Consider the following 21,886-nt stretch of genomic DNA (forward strand, 5'->3'; position numbering starts at 1 on the left):
TGACTCCGATGGCCGTCATCCTAATACGGTGGTCGGACTAAAACCTATGATGTCAGGTGGAAAGCCTCCGACAGCTAGTCTGAGACTTTCCACCCGACAACGTATTCAGGCCCATAGGTGTTCAGGGTAGAATATTCTCATGAGTTATGACAAGGGACCACACGTACTTGCATATACCTCTATGCACCAGACTGCTTGTCCCCTTTTACAAACCTTTTTCCGCCTCTATTCTTCTGCTATCATTCCAAATCCAAATAACTGACTAACCTATCCACCACTTAAAATGTCCTTGCATGTTTCACTATACTAATTCAACACTAATCCTCTATGGGTTCCGGAGTAGGGTGCTACTCGCCGAAAAAGCACTTTGACGCCTCGTCAGGGGTTGTAAGCGCTATATAAATGCAATTACAATACAATACAATACAATGTATCACTAGCGCTATCATGAGATTGTGTACCCTCATTTAAACGTAGTTGAAGCAAATTTACAGTGCCTCTGAGACCACACAGTGGACACAGGAGGCGCACATAAACAAAAAGGTGGAGCAAGCCCCCTTAACGTATGAAAGGAAGTCCCATGGACCCACCCAGATATTCTCTTGCAGGCGGGTGCAGTGACTCACGCTTCAAAATGCAGGCAAGTTGCCACTTGTGCTGCGAAACACTGATTGGCTTTGAAGCAGCCGCTCCGCATTTCACTTGAAGGTTCCGCCCCCTGGGTAGCAAGAGTTTGCAGCTGCCCTGAGGGCAGCACATGCATCATGATAAGCCCGTTTACACCTGGGGATCCTGATGAGCTGTGGTTAAAACAGGAAATGTGTGCCCTATTTATAATACAGGCCCCGGTGCGCTGGTGTGCCTCCCACCATACTTTAAATGATGCCACAATTGCATTATTCAAAGTGTATCTGTTGTTAGAAGTAAAGACTGATAAATGCAAGGACTGCTCAATAGAGGGAGCCAATGTGAGAAGAAATAGGAATATTTAAACATTAAGGCCTCATACATTTAAATTTCATCGGTGCCAAGGGAAGTGGTATAATAATTCTGAAGCATTGACATATTTAGAAACACATTTTTAATTTCAATTCTCTATGCATGTTCATTTTTAATATCCTTTTTTATCAGGCCAACCAGCATAATTCCTTGAATTCTTTTCGACTTTCAGGACACTGTCTAAATAAAATGCAGCCAGAGAGGTCGTTTGGTTTCCTTGGAGGCCTGGGCCTGTTTCCAAGCCCTGACAGCACATCAAGGACTTGCCAGAAGACACATTTTATGGAGCCGCCTGATGGTAGGTACATAGGGTATTGGGTTCTTTAAAGCACTGAGCTCAACATCCAAAGTAACTCATTGAAAAGTAGCCTACTGTGTGTTCCTCTGCTAGATTCTTCTAGTCAGGGGACAAAGCTCTGACTAGAATCCAACCATGAACATGTGATTCATCGAGCCCTGATATTAAAATGCTTGTCCAGCCTTGCACGCATTGCACAGAAAGAATATCATGAAGGGTCATAGCAGGAAATCGGTAACTGACTAATTTTAAGAACACATACATTTTGGCCCTCCAAACGAGTCTCCCTTGAGGACTATGATGATGTATGGAGGCATGGGTCTGCTACTCGTTACCAATTGACAGGTCAGTCCAAATGAAAAAAATAGTAATTCTCTGAAAGCTCTCGTCATGTGGCCTTAGTCCTCTGTTCTACTTCCCTGGCTTCCAGGGCCCAAAGTTTTGCTCAGAAGTCCATGACCAGCGCTATCAAAGGTCAGGGTGCTGAATACCTAGGCTATGTTGGCTTGATTCCATCTCATTCCTCTTTATCTCACCACTAGACACTTCCTGCATCTTTATTTCTCTCTTGCAAGTTCATTTTCTTTGCTGCTTTCTTTCTTTGTCACTATTTTCACATTTCCCTTCCCCCCTCTTACTCAATTTTGTGTATTTCTCTCTCTGGATCAATTTCTATTGAGGAAAAATAAGTGCGGGTTCCGAAAAATGAGTGACGATGGGTCGCACCTGCAAACTCCGGCTCAAATTAAACACTGCACATAGGTAAACACTGATTCCAAAATATTTATTCGCAAAGTGCTAAACAGGTACAACCAGCACTAATAGGTCAACTTTTATTATGTACTTGAAAGCAGAAGAATGTTGGAATTTAAAATGTTTTGAAACACGTCACTATTTGCATTATACAAGCATTTTTCACTTTAAAACTTGAATTTCGTAAATAGACCCCCAATGCCCCTTTATTTTGACTTGCAGTAGGCACTGGTATGCCAGTATCAAGACTATTCTTTTTGCCTACGGCATACAGAATTACACTATGCCATGGTGTCCCAGTACCTAGATGACAAAGCACTTCTACTGTCACCTTTACTTGGCACTTGTCTTCTTATACTAAACAATTAACCAGGCTCTTAGGATGCGTCCATGTGTGCATTGGTATGCCACTAAGCATGGGCGGAAAATCCGTTTCGCTCGCGGATTTTGCGGATTTTCGGTAAATTCGCAATCCGCGAGATTCGCGAATCTCCCGCAAAATCCGCAAATCCGCGAGCAGCGGATTTCATGGCTTGCTCGCACTGTTCGCGTGAGTTCGCGGCTTCCCAGTACAACTTCGCGCCCCGCGAATAAGTGCAAAATCGCAGAAATACATCTTAGCAAAACTGAAACTACTTACCAGGTTCAAAAGTTCAGGCTCATCATTAGTAGCCATTTCCTGTAGTGCTTCCTGAGGGGCCCCTCCAGAGTTCAGTTGCCAGTTGCAACTATTATGTGACCCTGCTCTGAACCTCAGAATAGTTACACATATGCCACAAAGGTCCTGAATTACAGCTAAGTGAGACAAGCAGGAGCCAGGCTGGAAGTTCAAATCCATTAATCAGCCCCTAATTCATTATTGTCAGTTGGGGCAGGGCAGGTGTTGTAACTAATTTTGCAACAATGAAAGCACTTAGCAAGTGCAAAAGATCACTAATCAGGAAGCACTAAGGAAGCAGGTGCCAGCTAAAAAAATATTCTGTGACACATTAATCAGCCCCAAATTAATTCAGGTCACTTGAGGCAGGGAAGGTGTGCTTGCGTTGCCACAATAATGTACACTGACTGGACAACCAGAGGGTGCTGTGATGAAACAGAGGGTGGCATGGGTGGGCCAGAGGGTGGCATGAGTAGTCAGAGAGTGGCAGTGGTGACAGAGAGTGGCTGTGATGAAGAAGAGTGTCCCAAACAGGCTGGACACGTAGAAACAACAAGTTCGCGAAACTTGCGACCCGACAGGTAAGTTCGCGTTTTGCGAAATTGTACAAAACCCTCGCGAACTGGCAGAAACCCGCGCGAACACAAAAAAAAATCCGCAAATTCGCGAAAATTCGCGGATTTTGCGGATTGCGAGTTCGCAAATCCGCAAAATTCGCGAACGCGAGATTCGCAAAATTCGCCCATGCTTATATGCCACACCCGGGTACTGCGACAGCCAGAGGCAACGCCCCCTCTCCATTTCCCTCTGTTTGCAGCAACGATGGTTTTTTGTACATTTTAGTGAAAGCTATGTACACTGGTGATGTGCAATGATTCACAGCAGCGCAGGAACTACTGATATAAGTGCATTATTCCGTCTGACGTACTCCAGCTCCCAGCAGCAACTGACGCTACCACAGAACTCTACATTCTAGGGCAGAACCCCCACCAGCTCCCAACCATACATTACAAGCAGATCCCAACATCCTCCCCCCTTTCCTTCACAACAACAAAAAGAAAAGCATAAGGTATGGAAGACATAATAAAAAGTACATAGAATAAAAACAAGGGCATACATAATGTACAGATCAATATTTAAAAAAAAGCAAGAATAAAAACATAATTCTAACTCATAAAGTGAAAAACCTAGATATAGGTGAGACTTTACAACATTTGTAATCTTGAAACTTGGAAGGGAAAAATTTTAATCTGGTGGAGGCACTCCTCGCAGAAACACAACCAGAAGGAATATTCTCCCTCCTGTGAACACCAGTAGACATAACCCCTGAAGAAGAATGAACACCGAATTTCTTGTTGACATAACCAAGCATGGACTTGGGTACCACGGAAAGAACGCACTTATTCCATACCATGCCATTCTCCAACACCCCCACATGATTCCCCACCACAGATACTCTTTTGGGTGCCGAAAAGCGAGATTCACCTTTGCGAATAAGACAGGGCTTCTTGACTCTGACCCACTCACCCACCTTAGCAGACAAGGAACTACGATCTTCAGGCCTAGTATCATACTTAGCCTGAATGGCAGCCCTGCCATCCACCACATCCAACAACCTCTTCTTGTCCACCTCTATCCTGGACATCCATTTGTTGTTCAACTTGAAACCAGTAACTCTACCTCTGAGTAAGGTAAAAGGAGCTATGCTTGTGCTATCATGTGGCGCCTTCCTCACAGCCCACTACATGTCGGTAACAGCTTGCCGCCAATGCAAACCATTGACAAAAGCCAGCTGTAAGTGTTCTTTGATGACACAGTTGAAGCGCTCAACTAAACCGTTAATGTGGGGGTGATAAAGAGAAGTGAGAATATGTTTTATGCCAATGTCCTTGAAAAAAATCCTGCATTTCTTTGGAAACCATTGCCCGACCATTGTCCGACACCAGTTCCTCAGGAAAACCCTCCCTGGGAAATACATCCTAGAAAAAATTGATGACAGACAATGAGTTCACATTATCCACAAATCTGACCTCAGGCCATTTTGACATGTAATCAATAAGAACCAAAGCATATTTGGGAGAACTCCCAATGAGCTCAAAAGGACCAGTAATATCAAAATCCAAACTAGCCATGGTGAGTTTTTCACCACCACGGGTTCAACTGGAGAAAGATGGGTCACTTGAGATTTGTCACTTACACCACAAACACAGCAGTCACAAACATAGTGTTCAACATCTCTATCTAAGCCAGGCCACCAAAAATCCTCCCTGACCCTTCGTTTCATGGCACAAATTATCAGATGACCTTTATGGGCCAAATCCAAAATCTTCTTGCGCATAGACGCCATAACCACCAACAATCCCCCTCTCCTCAACACCCCATCAACCACGGATAACTCTTCTCTAATCCTTTTGTAGGGAACCAACTCAGAGGGACAATATTTGTCGTTGGGCCACACACACCGGCTTAAAGGTCAATGACCTTTATAACTTCCGCATCACTAGATGTGGCTTCCACCCACTCTAGTTCAGAAAGTGCGCCACCAACAGTGTTCTCCAAAGAGCACACCGCACAAACCATTTCTAAGTCATCCGATGCCAACTCACCTTCATCACACGAGAGAGGTAACCAAGACAAACAATTGGCTACATGGTTCTTAGCGCCCGCCACATATTCAAGATCATAGCGGAACTCATGTAGTCTATACTGCCATTTCGCAATATGTGGCATTGCCCTGCCACCACCTTTAGTAGTAAAAAGATCAATCAAAGTTTTATGATCAGTCTTCAAAATAAATTCATTACCACACAAAAAATTCCTGAAGTGTTGGACACCCAACCACAAAGCTAAAGTTTCCTTTTCAATGGTCGAGTAAGTGCTTTCAACTCCCCCCAGAGTCCTTGAATCAAAAGCTATTGTTTCTTCACAACCATCCGCTCTCTTTTGCATGAGAACCTCCCCTAAACCAACATTGCTTGCATCAGTAGATATGATGCATAGATCATTAATGTTGAAAAGTTTAAGGGGGCGAGCATGTACAATTACTTGCCTAATCGACTCAAAATTGTTATTGCAATCATCATCCCACACATAATTATTTTTTTAATCAACAAATTCCGCATGGATGCTGTTTTGCTAGAAAAGTTGCTAACAAATTTGGCATAGTATTCCACCAACCCCAAATAAGAATGGAGTTGATCCTTGTTCTTAGGTGTGGGTGCATTCTGAATAGCTTCAATAATTTTTTAGGTTAGGTTCTACACCCCTGTGGGAAATATGATGACCTAGGTAGTCAACTCCCTCCTTAAGAAATTTGCATTTGTCAACTCTCAATTTCAAACCACTAGATCAAATTATGCTTAGGATGTGCTTAACCCTCTCATCGTGTTCTGACTCAGTCTTACCATATATCAGAATATCATCTTGAAAAAATATGACTCCAGCAATGTCCTTGAACAAATTGTTCATCAATCTCTGGAACACTGCTAAAGCCAAAACAAGGCCAAAAGGCATACGTATATAACGATAAGCCCCCTCGGGTGTAACAAAAGACGTAAGGTGCCTTGATTCTTTGCAGAGTTCAATTTGGTGGTGAGCTGAGGAAATATCTAAAAAACGTGGCTCCTTCCAAGGTAGCCAACATCTCATTGATGTTTGGTAGAGGTTGACGATCAACCCAGATGTTAGTGGTAAGGTCTCTCAAGTCAACACACATCCTCAGGGATTTATCGGATTTGCTAAAACAATGGGGGCCAACCATTCAGAGCCTTCAATGGGTTCAATTACCCCCATTGTACACAGTAGTTCCAACTCACACTTGAGTTCCTTGCAGAGACTCAAAGGTAACTTGCACACTTTATGAGCCACAGCCTTAGTACCATCCTTGAGCACAATGTGATGCTGAAATCCCCTACGTTTTCCAAGGTCACCATTAAACACTTCAGGATAAATGTGTACCCACTTGACAATCGATACATGAGCAACTGTGCGCACACTGGTTGAATCCGGTGAAGTATTGATTAAGTGCATTGGGGGACAAAACCATATCAGGATGATTAGGATCTATGTGATGGTAAGGGCGCCCTGCTCAGCCCACCCAAACAAATTTGCTCCATTCTTTACCACGTACACAGTCCCCGTATCCAGATCTGCACCAAAGACAAAATTTGCAAGAACATTTCCTAAAACTTCAACGCTTTTACCCCCATAAGCAAACATTTTGATATTGATTGTTGCAATTAAACACTATCCAATTTTCCAAAATCCTTCACATTGATGAGAGTAAAAGGAGAACCAGAATCTGCTAGAAAATCAATGCTCTTCCCATTAACGCTAATTTTGCATGAATAAGATTTCCTTTTGTGAGACCCTCCCAAAGAAGATAATTCAACAACACCTTCAGCATGAGACAATGAAGGAGACAACATCAACAAATCATAATCCTCATCATCAGAATCGATTACATCTTCAGCAATGGTTTTCCCCATCTGTGTAGGATTTTTCTTAATCATAGCATCCTTACACATTCAAGAATAATTTTTCCCACATTTGTAACAAGATTGGTTCAAAGCAAAACAAAACTTGGTATTCCCTAAATGAGATTTGCTCCCACAACGGAAGCACATGGCTTCACCATGCTCAATTTTGGGTTTGGAGTAATGTGTAATAGGACGCACAGCACTGGTGTTGGACCCCTTCAATGGTTTAGAGTTGGGTTTAGGATTCAACAATTTGACTTCGCTAGGAGGCACAGTACGACTAATTTCTTTTACACAAAACAGAGTGTTCAATGATCCTAGCCAATGAAATTGCAGTCTCTAAATCAGGATCATCAGAGGACAATAACTTCTCTTGAATCTTTTTGTTAGATGTCCTTTCACTTAATTGATCACAAATGATTTCATCTCTAAACTCCCTGTAGTTGCAGGTAACTGCTAGGGTTTTAAGAGCAGCAACAAAGTCATCAACGGACTCACAAGGAATTTGAGTGCATTGTAGAAACTTGTGACGATCAAGAACAACATTTCTTTTGGGATTACATTTTTTGTCTAATGTTTTGACAATAGAAGCATAGTCATAAATAAAGAGTGAATTGCCATTACTACCACCACTTACATGAGTGCTTACTATCTCCAAATGTAAAGTTTTCGGAATATTCCTACATCAGAACCTAAATTATAGATTAAGGAAGCTTTCTTCTTCTTAGAAGTGAAAGGTTCTCCATCAATAGTCTCCAAATAAGCATTTACCTTGTCTTTCCACTGCTCCCAATAAAGAGGTGGAGTACCTGCAGATTGTAAGAAGGGTGGAGGTACCGTAACGCGATGCATGGCAAACGTGGGTGAGTTGCTGCCCAACACCTACCGCAACTAATGATTCCTTAAAGTACAAATCAGCTTAAATAACAACTTAAATAAACCAGTGACAATCATAAAATGTTATACAAGGGTAAAACAAATAATATTTCCAAATGGTGTGTGTATCACAGAGTGCTGAGGAATGTAGTCAAAGGGTGAGCGCATTAGGGCTAATATTGCACTGGAAAACGTAGCGCGCATCACCAGATGCACAGCGTTGAAATTCTGACGTGGCACAAATAAAGGAACTGGGAAGGAAGAAAACGGTGTGCCCATCACCGGATGCGCATTGTTGGAATTCCGATGTGGGCCATGAAAAATGTTGTGCGCATCACTGGATGCGCAGCGTTGAAATTCAGATGTGGCACAAATATAAGAAGTGGGAAGGAAGAAAACAGTGTGCGCATCACCAGATGTGCAGTGTTGGAATTCCGACGTGACCCAAATGAAGGAAACGGTGTGTGCACCAACGGATTGTGCAGCGTTGAAAATGATAAGGCCCAATCCAAAATGGCTCTCAATACGTCAGACATATTTGTAAAGGTCTGACATTGGAGACATGCAGAGTGCAGCTTAGCAAGTGCAGGAATAAGTCACAAGGTTAGTGATTGAGATCCGTGTCCAGGCAACAGTGTGTGGACCCTCACAGCTCAGCGAGGACACCAACTGTAGGTGGAATGGCTGGCATGCGGAGGCTATTCAGCGAATAGCTTCACACTCCAAAATTACCAATGGGGTATCCGGAACACGACACTCATGTGCTGCACCAACAGGAGCACAAAGCAAGGCATGGAGAAAAGGACCCAGGCAACACGAAGTAAGCAGGAAACATCGGGGAAGCACAGCAGGAGAAATCCAAGCGAACAGGATACAACATGGCACAGCTTCCATGCGTGCCACAAGAGGGGAAACTGGAGGCTCCAGACCAACTTGTTGCCACTGAAAAGAAGACACCACCAAGAAGATAGGAACCAACTTTATTCCGTCTGACGTCCTCCAGTTCCATGCAGCAACTGATGCTACCACAGAATTCTACTTTCTAGGGCAGAACCCCCACGAGCCCACACAAGCTCCCACCCACACATTCCAAGCAGATCCCAACAATTTCACAATCCCTTTTGAGGCAGTTTGTATAATTGCTTCACATTAAAATGGTCTCATCTGTATCCCAGTGATGATATAGATTGTTTACTCCAGTAGCACCTACATAGCGCCTCTGTGAAAGAAAGTGTGTTCGGTAAAACACGGGCAACTGTGTCAAAACATAAGTCAGTATTTACGAGCGTCAACTGCCATCCCCACTCAAAATGGGTTGTGTGATGGAACAACGCATGTCTTAACAACACATGCCTGAACCATGTGCTCTCAACCACATCTTTACCTCGCATGCCTTTACCATGCATGCCTTTACCCCACAATTTCGTGGAAAAGACATGATTGGTGAAGGGTCATGTGTGGTAAAAATCACACATCTGTGCCCTGAGCCCTAAAATGTGGCCCTCCTGTGGTGTATTTTACTCGCTCCATCCCTATAAACTACCCCAACCCCTTATCCTGAGCCCTAAAACTGCACCCTGAGCCCCAAAAACTACTCTGACCCTGGACCCCCACCCTGAGCCCTTAAAACTGCCTCCTAGCCCTGAAAACGACCCCTCTCACGCTCGCCCTGATCCCTAAAAACTGCCACTAGTTCCTGAAAACTGGATCTTTTCCACCCCCTGCCCTGAGCCCTAATCCCAGCCCCCTAAAAACTACCCCTAGCCCAGCCTCCCTCCATGAGCCCTAAAACTAGCCCCCACCCCCTAAAACCTCCCCCCACCACCCCAGACCAACTTTCCCAGCCACGTCTCCATTCGCCCTTCCTGCCGCATACCTTCCGGTTCCTCTCCCATCCGCCGTGACAGAACGCTGACAGCCTTAACTACGCATATGTGTGGTTAAGGTCTATGCGTGGTTAAGGCTAGGGTTGGTCTGCTTGTGAAGAAACAGCACGCGTGCTTAGGGCCTGTTTGGTAAGGCTGTTTCCCCTCAAAGTGTCCCATCCAAAGCATTGAAATCTCACACAAACACACAGAATACATGTAAACTTCATAAATAAACATCATGAAACGCAGAGTCACAATAGTCCCCTTAAACTAATGAACTAATTAATCAGAGGCAAAGTGTGACCCCCCCCATCACCCCAATTAAACACATAAACCAGACCCAAAATGCGAGACAGAATTCAGACCACAACACTCAAAAATCAGAGCCTCCCCAAAATGTGAACCTCCTTTGCCCGCATTAAAGGCATGGGGTAAATCAGAGTCAACATGCAAGCCCACCCCTCGCCCAATGAGCACACCTAAGCAGAGCAAACGTAAAACCCAGGCTCAGATGAATCACAAGTAATCAGACCGTAAAGGTGAGCCCCACTGGCCTCCATGGGATGCGTGCTCACAGTCAAAACGTGAGCACCCCCAATCTCCATGAAACACACAATCAGAGCACAAGTGCGAGTCTCACCGCCTTGCCAAGTACCACGTATTAGGGTTCATATTGACGCATTTTAGTGCTGGTGTCCACATCACAGCTGTAAAATAGATTAGTTACGCACAATAGCTTGTGTACTCAGGAGTATAAGGCGCTAGCTAGGCTGCATAACATAAGCAGCAATTTGTCTGCTCTTGTAGTGCCTGTGCTGCTGCTCTGGGCCTGAATTGTGACCTCACGCCCTCTCAGTCCGGTTCCGCTGTTGTTCTTCTCAGTAAGACTTTAGTCTTTAGTTAAAATGGTGGGTTTCAAGCCCAGCCTCAGCCTCTCTGTCAGCGACAGGTGCTAAATATACACAACTGAACATACAGATGCTCACATGATCTGGATAATACTGCAGTGCTCATGTGGATCTGGCAGTGCTTTGCCTGTTGTTTTCGGGCAAGGCACCCTAGTCCCCACCTCACACGCAGCAGCTTTGCTCTTTCCCGGCAGTTGCACTTGACCCTCACAGTGCTCCTTGATGTGAAAAAGTCGTACTGGTAGGATGTTCTTTTCGGATGTATGACGTTACAACGCATACTTTTACCACGCATACCATTACAACGCGGTATTTACAACTCATACCGTTACAACGCATAGCGCTTAGAGGTGCTGGATAGTGGTAAGTATAATTTCATATTCCAACTCCAGTCCCCGTGGACACTAGGGAAGGTGTTGGATATAAAATTATACTTATTCCCTATCCTAGAGCGCCCCCCAGCGCAATGCGTTGTAATGGTATGCGTGGTAATGCCTGAGTTGTAATGGTAGTGCGTGGTAAAAACTTTGTTGTAACAGTTGTATACCGTTCTTTTCCCCTGGCTCCGGTGTCTCAAGACCTGCCCTGCCAGCCTACTCATCTGCCCCCAGACATACTTTTGGCAGCCCAGACTGGAAGATAATGAGAGCTGCGCCGGCTATGATGACACCCAGGAGTGCCTTTCGCAAGTGAATTAAAGCATCTCCATGGCCTCTGATGCCTCCTCAGTAGCTGGTCCCAGCCCATCCTGCAGCCTGAATGATAATTTTCCTAGCAGATATAAAGGAAAGTTTCAATTCTATCAAGGAATTAGAGGCGAGGATTATGCTTTATAATCTTTAGTTTGCTGATTACAAAATTGAACAGCAACCATTTTAACATTAGCTTTGTGCAAAAAAAACCTACCATTCCCAAATGTCCTTGAAATATCACAACATGACAACCAATCATATCAAGGCAGTCCCAATAAAGCCCATGTTCAATTTCCATGCTGCCTCTTTTCTTCGCTGCTCAGCAGCTATAGATAACTGTTTCTCTCTTCTCTTGATATAAACACTTTTCTACTGTGTATTTTCGTTGTTTATCATCATGTGTGGCATCATTTTTCTTTAGTCTGTAAAGTTTTATGCTGTTTAATTATTATTCCTTTGCAGGAGTTCCCTTTCAGTGGTGGGAATGCACTTCCGCTCCTTATAAGGCAAATGGTGTCAGGAAGCAGGGGCCACGGTACAGTCTGCTGATCGCTAGGTGGCGCTGCAGCATGCAGGAAGAGCAGCACCTTCAGGTCCGCGGTGCGTGTCTCTTGTCCTCTTGACAGCTCTGTCTGTCTGTCATACCTATACTGACTCTCCCTCTTGACGCCATGCAGACGTCTGAGAGCACTTACGTCCTTCCTCCCCTGGGATGAAGATTTTTTATGAATCAGTGCAATGCCTGTATGGGCAAATTGTGAGGACCTCTCAGTCTGCAGCCACCTGATGAGCAGGAAATCTCACGCCCAAAGAGCAGATCTTCTTGCGTGGACTAAGATGCCTTTCCGTGCATAAAGTGGCCCTTTCTTGTACAAAGCTAATGTTAAAATGGCTGCTGTTCAATTTTATACTTAGCGAAGTAAAGATTATAAAGCATAATCCTAGCCTCCTGTACTGACATAGACTCTTAATGACCTGTGTGTGTTTGCCCTACATTCAGTGGTCAGTTTGAACTGACTTGTTCTTTCCCCAAGACTCACAAAAGGGATGCTGCTGAAAGTCTCTCATGCCAGACAAGACTCTGTCACCACAAGAAGCTTTGAGGCCTCTTCCTCCAAACACAAACAAAGCTTGCTAAGGCTGGTGCTGATCACCTGGGCTGTTTTCACGCCCCTTAATGGACGCCAGCAGTTTAAAGCTTCAGAAAAAGAGCCGGAAAGGCGTTATCTTGCTCGCCTCCCTATCCAATGTCCTTTCCGGACAAAGTGGTACTTCTCACCCGGGCTATCTTTTTTCCCTAAAGTTGGGACCCCATCCCATCTGGGTCAACCCATTACATTGCCCACCTTCTTTGCTACCCACATCCGTCTGAGGAAGAGGAGCGTCTCCACATACTGGACCCAAAAAGAGCTTTGTCCTTTTACCTTGACCTCACAAAACAGTTCAGGGAGGACGACCAACTCTTTGTGGGGTACGTGGGAGCAAACAAAGGGATGGCGGCACAGAAAATGCCTATTTCCCAGGGTCGGGCTCTCCATTAAGATATTCTGTGCCCTGGCAAAAAAACAGCTCTCTGAGGGATAAGGGTCCATTCCACCAGGGGAAAGTCTGCGACTACGGCCTTGGCTCGGGGTGTCCCAGTCCAAGACATCTGTCAGACAGCAACGTGGGCATCATTGCACGCATTTGCAAAACACTACTGCCTGGATGGTCAGGTTTGCAGGGACGGGCTCTTTGCCTGCTCAATCCTGCAGAACATTCTAGTTTAAGGTATTGGTCCACAGCCCACCACCGGGATGGTATGGCATGGGTATCTAATTCAGAGGTAGGTAATCTGCAGTTAGAAGTCTCTATCAGATGAACAACTTACTTACCTTTGGCATGGAAAAAATTAAAAGTACTGACGTCTGCCCGTCTGGGAGGCGTCTATTTAGGTATCGCAACTTCATAACCAACACTACCAACGCCGACTACATTACACAGAGCCGAATGGAGCCACCCAACAGCACGCGCAAGGGGCATTGCTCAGGAAAGGTTTTTGGATCCATGCTGATGCCTGAGACATTCAAAGGTATGGAATTTGCAGCTAGATAGAGTCTCTACCAGATAATGCATTAACGAAGGTAAGTAACTTGTTCATTACAGCCCTGACTTTTTGCCAAGTGTATATCCCATAGAGGGCTGTATTATATCCTTTCATAAAATATTTTGTTGCACAAAAGGGGATCGTTTGGAACTTTTATGTCATTACACTGATAGATGGGCCATGTTCTTTGCTTACGATAACATGTCACTCACAGTGCAACACATGAAGTCCTGACATGCCTCAGAAAACATGGAAATGTCACACACAGGGAAACTTAAAACTTGGCAGCTAGGAGAACGACTTCCTAAATTATTTGTAATCAGAAGAAAAATGTGAGCTCCTTAGTCTCCCTGGAAACATGGACCCTCCCTTGGACTAGTAAACACTCAAATTCATCCCTAAACTGAAGGGGCAGGCGATGAGGGTTCACAGCCATCTGCTTTCATTGTCAGAGCTTCAGGGAGGCCCATTAAAGATGGAGACTTACCTAGTCTGCCTCCAACTATGGGCTTGGACTGTCCCTTGGTGTCCTCTCTGGCTCTCTTGTTCCACCTCATGCAACAAAAAAAGAGACCTGTTATCACACCGCTTGCAGTGGACCATATGCATTTCCAGTCATTCTTGGGGGAGCTGATAAGACACATAAGTGTTCAGCATCCAGGGAACATAGGTCACACATTTATGTATTGACCTTCACCATTCGATGACTTTCTAGTACTGAGACATTAGAGAGCGCATACAGTGCACATCTATACAGAACTGTACTTTGCTCTGACATCCAGGGCCTTCATAAGCATGGGCAAAAAGAACAATTGATGGACAGAATGCAGAACAATTTCATACATGCACCCCAGTACAGAGATCTGGGCCTAAATCCATAGTTTTTTTGTTCACCATGCCATTCCAGTTTGGACCCAGCCATATGCAAATCAGTCTTGAGCCTGCGCCCAATGGGAACAGTCCAGCCCGAACTGCCAGGCCAGGTCCTCTCTGGCCTGGAAACAAACATCCTAGGACCGGTTTCTGGATATTAGCCCTCATCAGCCAGGATAGCTTGACTCCAGTGGCATGGAGAGCACCAAACCCACGTCTGTGCATACCCGTCCCACTCGGGGTGACAAATGCAAAAATAACAATTGATGGTCAAAATGCAGAACAATATCATACATTTACCTCAGTACAGAGATCTGGGTCTAAATCCATAGTTTTTTTGCTCACCATGCCATTCCAGTTTGGACGCTTCATAAGCAGAGAGCAGGCCTTATTTATGCCACCTGCCTTATTTAGAGTTTTTCAGATGGGATACTTTGTAAAAATGTTGACCTCCTCCGTATTACAAGTACCACAGGCTATAATGAAATTGTAATACAGTGGACGGGACATCCGCCACATTTATGACGGAGTATCCCGGAGTATCCCGTTTTCCAAACTCTAAAACTCTGCTTTTGGGATCTATTCTCGATAAGTAAGGTAACAACCACCACTAGGTGTCACTCTTGGACCACAGAATGGCCTCACATTGTGCTTTGACTTGCGTCCCACAAAATCTTCTGACAAGTATGCTGATGTCCTAGTAGAGGAATATTTACAGGCCTCTCATGGTGTCCTACTATACTTGCGTGTATTACTATTAACCGTGGGCGGAGAACTCCGCTCGCCCCTGGAGTGTGCAGAGTTTAAAACAATTTAAAGTAAAGAAAACCCCTTACCTTAGCTGCGGCGTCCCTGGGCTGCCCTCTTCCTCTTCATCACATTCTTGGTCAAAACTGCGCATGCGTGGTCACCCACACATGCGCGGACGACCGCAATGCACAGTTTTGACCAAGAACGCGAAACATCAAATGTTTACACAAACCACCTGTGTTTAAATGTTTTAATTTGTGCTATGCCCTTGATATCCCACTATTGAAGCATAAACATGTGGCTAAAGTGATGGCTACAAAGAACACAGTTCTGAAGGTCAAAAGTCGCGACTGGTAATTGTTGAACTTTTGTTAACGGCGCTATACTACCACATTAACAGCAAATATTACTATTGAGTAAATCTAGGTTATATCATCCTGAGCTCTTTTACCATTACACATTCATGAGTTTGCATGACTTATCTCTCTTATAAAGAACTAGTTCTGGGTAATCTCTCTTACACCTAAACCAGTATTTCAGAGAGTCTGAGTCTCACTAAAACAGCAGCTGCTATCTGGTAAGTCAGAACGTTTGTTGATCCAGATAGTGGACTAAGAAATTAAGGCTATCAGGTGGACCCAATGAAGAATGATCTTCAGAATAAATATAGCTTACCCCTATATCTCTGAAACTGAAAAGAATGGAACACAAAAAGGAAGACACGCTTATTGCCGATAACTCCACCTCCTTCATGGATGCACAAGCGGATGAACATAATTTGTAAATGGGTGCCAACAACCTTGACTGTGAGCTCCCTAAATTCAGTTCCAAACTGTAAACTGTGCGCTGGAGCATCATGAAGTATGTTAGCTTTGTCGCCGTTGTTTTTCACAGAGTACTGGGACACTTCAGGATATCCTTTTTACAATGCTTTTTTTTTTTTACAGGTTCCACAATATCCAAAGAAGAGGTGTCTTCCGAAGGCAGCAAGATATGTTCCTCTGGATTGACTCCCTTATCTGGGGACTCCAAGGCCATCCCATCTCTAGAAACCACCCCTTTGCTAAGCACGGAATTACCAATAAACATGGTAAGTCCTTCTAAGCCTGCTGTGGCTCAGTATGATTAAATAATAATGATACCAGCTTTGCTGCCTAGCTCCTAGTTAAGTGCTGAACTTGGCCCTTTTTGCAGGGTCATCCAAGAACTTGTTGCCTTCCTCCTGTGTTTTTTCTGACATGTTGTTGGTGGTTTTATGACTCTGGGCACTCTACCACTGCTGATCAGTGCTAAAGTGCATGTGCTCTCTCTTGTAAACTTGGTAAGATTGGTCCACACATGTTTGGCTTATTTAATTTACCTGCAATTCCCTAGTACAGTTGTATCCCATATACACATAGGCCTGTAAATGAAATGCTACTAATGGGCTTGTAGCGCTGCTTGTGCCACCTACCGAAGTAGCCTCTCAAACCTGCCTCAGGCCTCTGCCACTGCAGCACCTGCACATGCAGTTCACTGCAGCAGTGACGTGGCATGGCAAGTGGTTGCCACGTCCAAACTCCCCTTTTCCTACATCTAGGTCACTCTTAACGTAGGCCCTAGCTAGCCCTATGGGCAGGTGGCGGCGTAGGTAAAAGGTAGGACATGTGCCTTAACTTTGTGGCATTTCCTGGTAGTGACAAAACATCCTATTTCGTTTCTCACTGCTGTGAGGCAGCCCTCAGAATAGGGTTGCATTGGGAATTCACTGATATGTGCCCTGCCTGGATGTGTATTGACCGTCTGGTTTTGACTGACAGGAGAGAGGGGATGTGCATTCACTCTAGACGGTCACAAGGGGGGTTGAGGTGTGTCCTGCCTTTCCTGGGTGATGCAGCGCTAGGCTGAATAGACTGTGGCTGAATTTAGAGTAGCGGAAGGAGTTTCCCTTGCACCTGAATATACCTGGTCTGCATTTGGAGTGGTGGGAGGAGTTGCACCTGCACCTAAATAGGGCTGTGCCTGCCTTCTACAATGTTGTATCCGCCCCCTGTGGTGTGTCTGGGCCCAGAGATTACAATGGGAATGGGGGTGTTGTGCACTTCTAATATGTGTTTGAAGTGCCCCCAGAACAAAGACTTTTGCACTATAAATACAGGGGCTGTGACCCTGAAGACACTGCATGGACTTATGACCATACGCTGCTGGTTCTGTATGCTGCCCCAGGAGATTGCTGTGCTGCCAGGGAATCGCCACCTGGACTCTACCTATGTGTTGGCCTGAGCGTGCTTCCTACTCTGGACCCCAGTGATCACCCAGGGTTTTTGTGGCCTGCCTTATTGATGGGCACATATAGCGCATGGTGAGCGCTTTGGTGATTTGCAGAAAGCACTTGTGGAGCGCTACCTTTTCTTCCCTCTTACTTGGGGAAAGTTCATGAAGATCGCTCTCGTGTACCGACAGCTCATGCAGCGCTGGCCTGCCTGTGTGGTTCTGGAGGGACAGGAGGGGAGAGCTGAGAGGGATGAAGCCCTTTCCCTCACCCTGTTCGTGACAGCTTGGAGGTGTGCTTTGGGGTTGCCTACACCAAGGAGCTGATTCAGTGACCTTGGTTAGCCGCCCCACCCAAAGGGTTGCTTGGCAACCAACCGACGCAGAGTGCGGTTCGGCCCGAATTCCTGAAGCACCAGTGTGCTGGCTCTGGAGTTGCAGCTGCTGCGGGTGCTCCCAAGAGACGGGAGCAGAGCACCATAAACTTCGTCACCGGCATGGCCGGGTGAAACTATTGCCAAGACAACATTGCCGAGTGAAGGGCAAAATGATCACATAAACAAATGAGATAGCGATCAAATCTAAGAGAAGAGGAGGAACTTATGGGTGAGACGGAGCTTGGATAACCAAGACCAAGAGAAAGAGGAATAGATGGAAGAACCATAGTTCGATATTGAATTGATACAGAGGAATTTAAAGCACATTCAATAAATATGTAAGCAGTGCTGTTCATGAAGAAGAGAGGTAGAGTTTGATAAATTATGCAGATAAAATGGGGCCGACTTATGTTATACAGTAGTTGTTATTGCATTATTGCATACCCCAGATCTCGACAGATCTTTTTGCAGACAGTTATGTGGCTCCAAAATGCTTGCTTGTGCCTACAAAGATGACTTAACATAGGATTTAGCTACCAAAAAGATAATCCAAGCACTGATGAAAGCGAAAACACATGCAGGCTCTATTTAAAAAAAATTTGATGCAAAGATTGTAAAAATGAAACTTGAGTTAGTTAATGAACTTGGTGTTCGGTACAGTTCATTGTTAAGATTTCTATTCTGGGATTATTTGGAATTATTTCAGAGAGGGTGTGAAGTTTTTGGAAAACATGGACCAGGTATACTGATGGGTTTTGCGGATGCAAACCCCCCGATTCGCAAAATCACAGAATTTGTGACTGCAAAATTCTTAACAATGTATTGTCTCCATTTTGTGATTCAAAAAGGTTTCTTTGAATCGCAAAATGAGGGGTATGATATTTACCCAATCGGAATTAGGAAGAGGGATGTTTTGGGCATTTCCTCTAAAGTGCGAGTCAGTAATTTATGCATCAATGGGTTGCAACAGCAGTTCTGGCTGCAAACAGACTCCCCAGTTGAGGCAGTAACTGTTTTGCAAGCGGGAAGGGGTTCCCTTTGGACCTGTCCCCTATGGGAATCAAGGATGCAACTTCAAGGTAGTAGGCAGTGGTAGGTCCACTGGCAACTCTCACTGAAGTTTTCCAAAATGTAAACCTTTTTTTATACAGCTGTTTTCTTTATCCAAATTGCGTCTTGCCTAATGAATATACATTTGCAGATCATTCTGCGACCCTGTGCAATTCCCTGTTTTGTAAACCTACCTATTAATACTTAGGTCAGTTTGTAGCATCAAGTTTGAGTTACTAAAGTTAGTAGAAAAATTGTGACCGCTTTTTGCATCTTCAATCTGAGTGCATGTGGCCCCATTCTTTTATGCAAACACCATTGCCATAGAACATGTGTTGATCAAATTTAGGAACAAGTGAAGGATTCAGTCATTTTTACTGATCATGTTCATAGAAAGTACTGTGTAAGCACTGGTATCAGCAACCAAACTCAACAGAATTCAAGCTATTTCATATATATGTCATAATAACGCAGGTATCCTAATCTCAGCCGATCAGTAGGTTTATGAGTTAGACAGTGCTTAATTTGAGCCTGTTGGAGCCACCTGCTTTTTTTGGGGGGACTAGCACTTATTTATCCTCTTCAGACATTGACCGAGAGCAAGAGAGGAAAAACACACAACGCGGAAAGACAGAGGAAGAGACAGGCAGAGAAACCGTCACAAAGGGAGAAAGTAAGGAACTGAAAGAGTGACATAAAGGGTCAGGGAGGGTCTGGTAGTCGATTAAAGACACATGAGGTGGACTGTGCCGCTTTGGTATTTGGTGCAGCAAGATTTCATTACTCCGGCCGCAGGCTTTTGGGCAGAGTTTTTGGGCATCAACACTTATTCTTTTACAAATTAAGCACTGGGGTCAAAGTATTCATTCAATGAGAAGGGGCTAGAGGGGTGGCAAGTGATTTATAGACCCTCAAAGTAGGCAGAACGGCACACAAACCTATTCCTAATATGTCCTAATGGTGCTAGCAGACACTGCAGGTCAGGTTAAAGTGTCTCACAACAGATGAGGCTCTGCCTAGTATGAGTGCAAATCAGGTTTGACAGAAAGAAAATGTATGACATAGATAGAAGTCTCTAAACACAATTATTGAGTTACACCAGTAAATGGAGTATTAGTCATGTTTACAATAACATGAGAATGGAACAGAAAGAGTGACACGAAGAGATAAACTGGGTGATCCACTGTGTCAGACTTAGCTGATAGACCCAGAAGTTTTGTGACACACGTATTTCTGAGATGGTAAGTGGAAGTCCAGTGTCTTGGTACCTGTGTGTCACACCTTGCTCTTGAGCTTTACAACGGAATGGTGAAGGAATGTGTGATGCAAACTGCACTGCCTCAACTTAAGTCTCTGAGGACCACATGTATCAAATAGGCATTTTGCGATTACTAAATAGAGATTTTTACCAATTCGCTATTTGGTAATCGCAAAATGCTATGTATGTAAGGAATCGCCAAAGACTTTGCAATTACTTAATATTACCTAATAGCGATTCAGTAAATAGAGAATCGCTATTTGGTAATATTACTCTATTCGTGCCTAAGGGCTGAAGGCCCATAGATTTGAAAGGTTGTACTTTAGCTAATAAGTGATTACCTAATTGGCAATCGCAAATTTGGTAATGCAAAGCTAAGGGTCCCTGGGGGCCTAAGGCACTCCCAGAAAAATAATTGTGCACATGTAAAGCGCACCAATGCCCAATGGGCATGTGTGCGCTACATGGCACTTTGGAAAATGCAGTTTTGTGAATTTTTTAAAGTCGATGGTAATTGCATTTTCCTAAATGCACAGTTTGCATCTGGAAAATGCTTCATACATGTACTAAGGGAATTGCAATTTGTGATTTTCTATTTGTAGCCACAATTTTACGTAATCACAATTTTAGCGATCACCTAAAATTGCGATTACAAAGCCTTTCATACATCATCAAGGGTTATTTTGTATTTGCAGGTAGACGATTTGAATGAATCGCACCGTTTGTGAATGCAAAAACTTTCATACATGTGGACCTGAGTGTTTGACCACATATAAAGAGGCACATGACGGGGGTAGTCAATCTGTAGCTGTGGGTGTCTCAGCTTTATATTAAGGTGCTGATCTCACTACAAAATGGCATAACTGTTGGCTCTGTCTTTAGATCCATTAGTAAACTACTACAAATATATCACAAAACACTGTTTGACTTGTACAAAGATTCATAGATGCAGGAAAGCAGAAAGCCAAGGCTTTTTCCTAGCTGCCCCTTGTTTGTTGAATCTCCTTTCTTGTTTTGTTCTTTCTACTTCTGAGTTTTTGCCATTATACAAAATGCTTAAATACATTTTGTTGCTCTTGGCTTACCGAGAATTTGCTGCAAATTCATAGTTGCCTTCTGCCTGGATACGGTTGCTTGCTTATTTAATTCTGCAATGATGTTATTTTAATCTTGTATTTATTTCCTACATTCCTAAAGTTTTTGTTGACTATATATATGCATTTTAGAGCACCCTATTGCCATTTGGCGTGAGGGTTACACAAATATACCAGTAAATAAGTAGAAAGTCTAGGAACTTAACCCCACTTTCTTGTTTTTTTTTGTGCGCATTAAAAACCTTCCTAGATTTTTCATGCTCTGCGAAGATATTTACATTTTGTCTTCAGTTCTCCGAAAGATTTTGGGGTGACCCTGTTGATGTTAAGATATGTGTGAACTCATGTTGGTATTACTTTAAGTCCAATTGACAACCGTGCCATTAAGCAAAGGAGCACATATTAATTTAGTGCAAAAATTAGTTTTGTGAATGGAGCCCTTTTTCTTTTACTATTGACTGTTTTTTGTGAAAATCAGCAAAATCTAGGGAGCACAAAAATGTAAGAATCTAACAGAGATTGCAGCATTAGTTTGCTTTGCAACACAGTGCTAAATTGGGCTCTATATGGATTACAAAAATAAATATTTTAAGCATTTGAGAAACATGATGGCCAGCT

The 21,886-nt window shown here is 44.0% G+C and overlaps 1 protein-coding gene across 1 annotated transcript in view; it reads left to right on the forward strand.

The window, feature by feature from the left end:
• Nucleotides 1-21,886, forward strand: part of C5H9orf43 (chromosome 5 C9orf43 homolog) — a 204,356-nt gene that overhangs the window by 167,928 nt on the left and 14,542 nt on the right. The window contains exons 12-13 of the mRNA XM_086920032.1: nt 1,172-1,297; nt 16,187-16,329. Of these exons, the coding sequence (XP_086776158.1) occupies nt 1,172-1,297; nt 16,187-16,329 (269 nt within the window). The remainder of the gene's footprint in view (nt 1-1,171; nt 1,298-16,186; nt 16,330-21,886) is intronic.

The sequence above is a fragment of the Lissotriton vulgaris genome, chromosome 5 (assembly GCF_964263255.1).
Source record: "Lissotriton vulgaris chromosome 5, aLisVul1.2, whole genome shotgun sequence".
In the NCBI taxonomy this organism is placed as follows: domain Eukaryota; kingdom Metazoa; phylum Chordata; class Amphibia; order Caudata; family Salamandridae; genus Lissotriton; species Lissotriton vulgaris.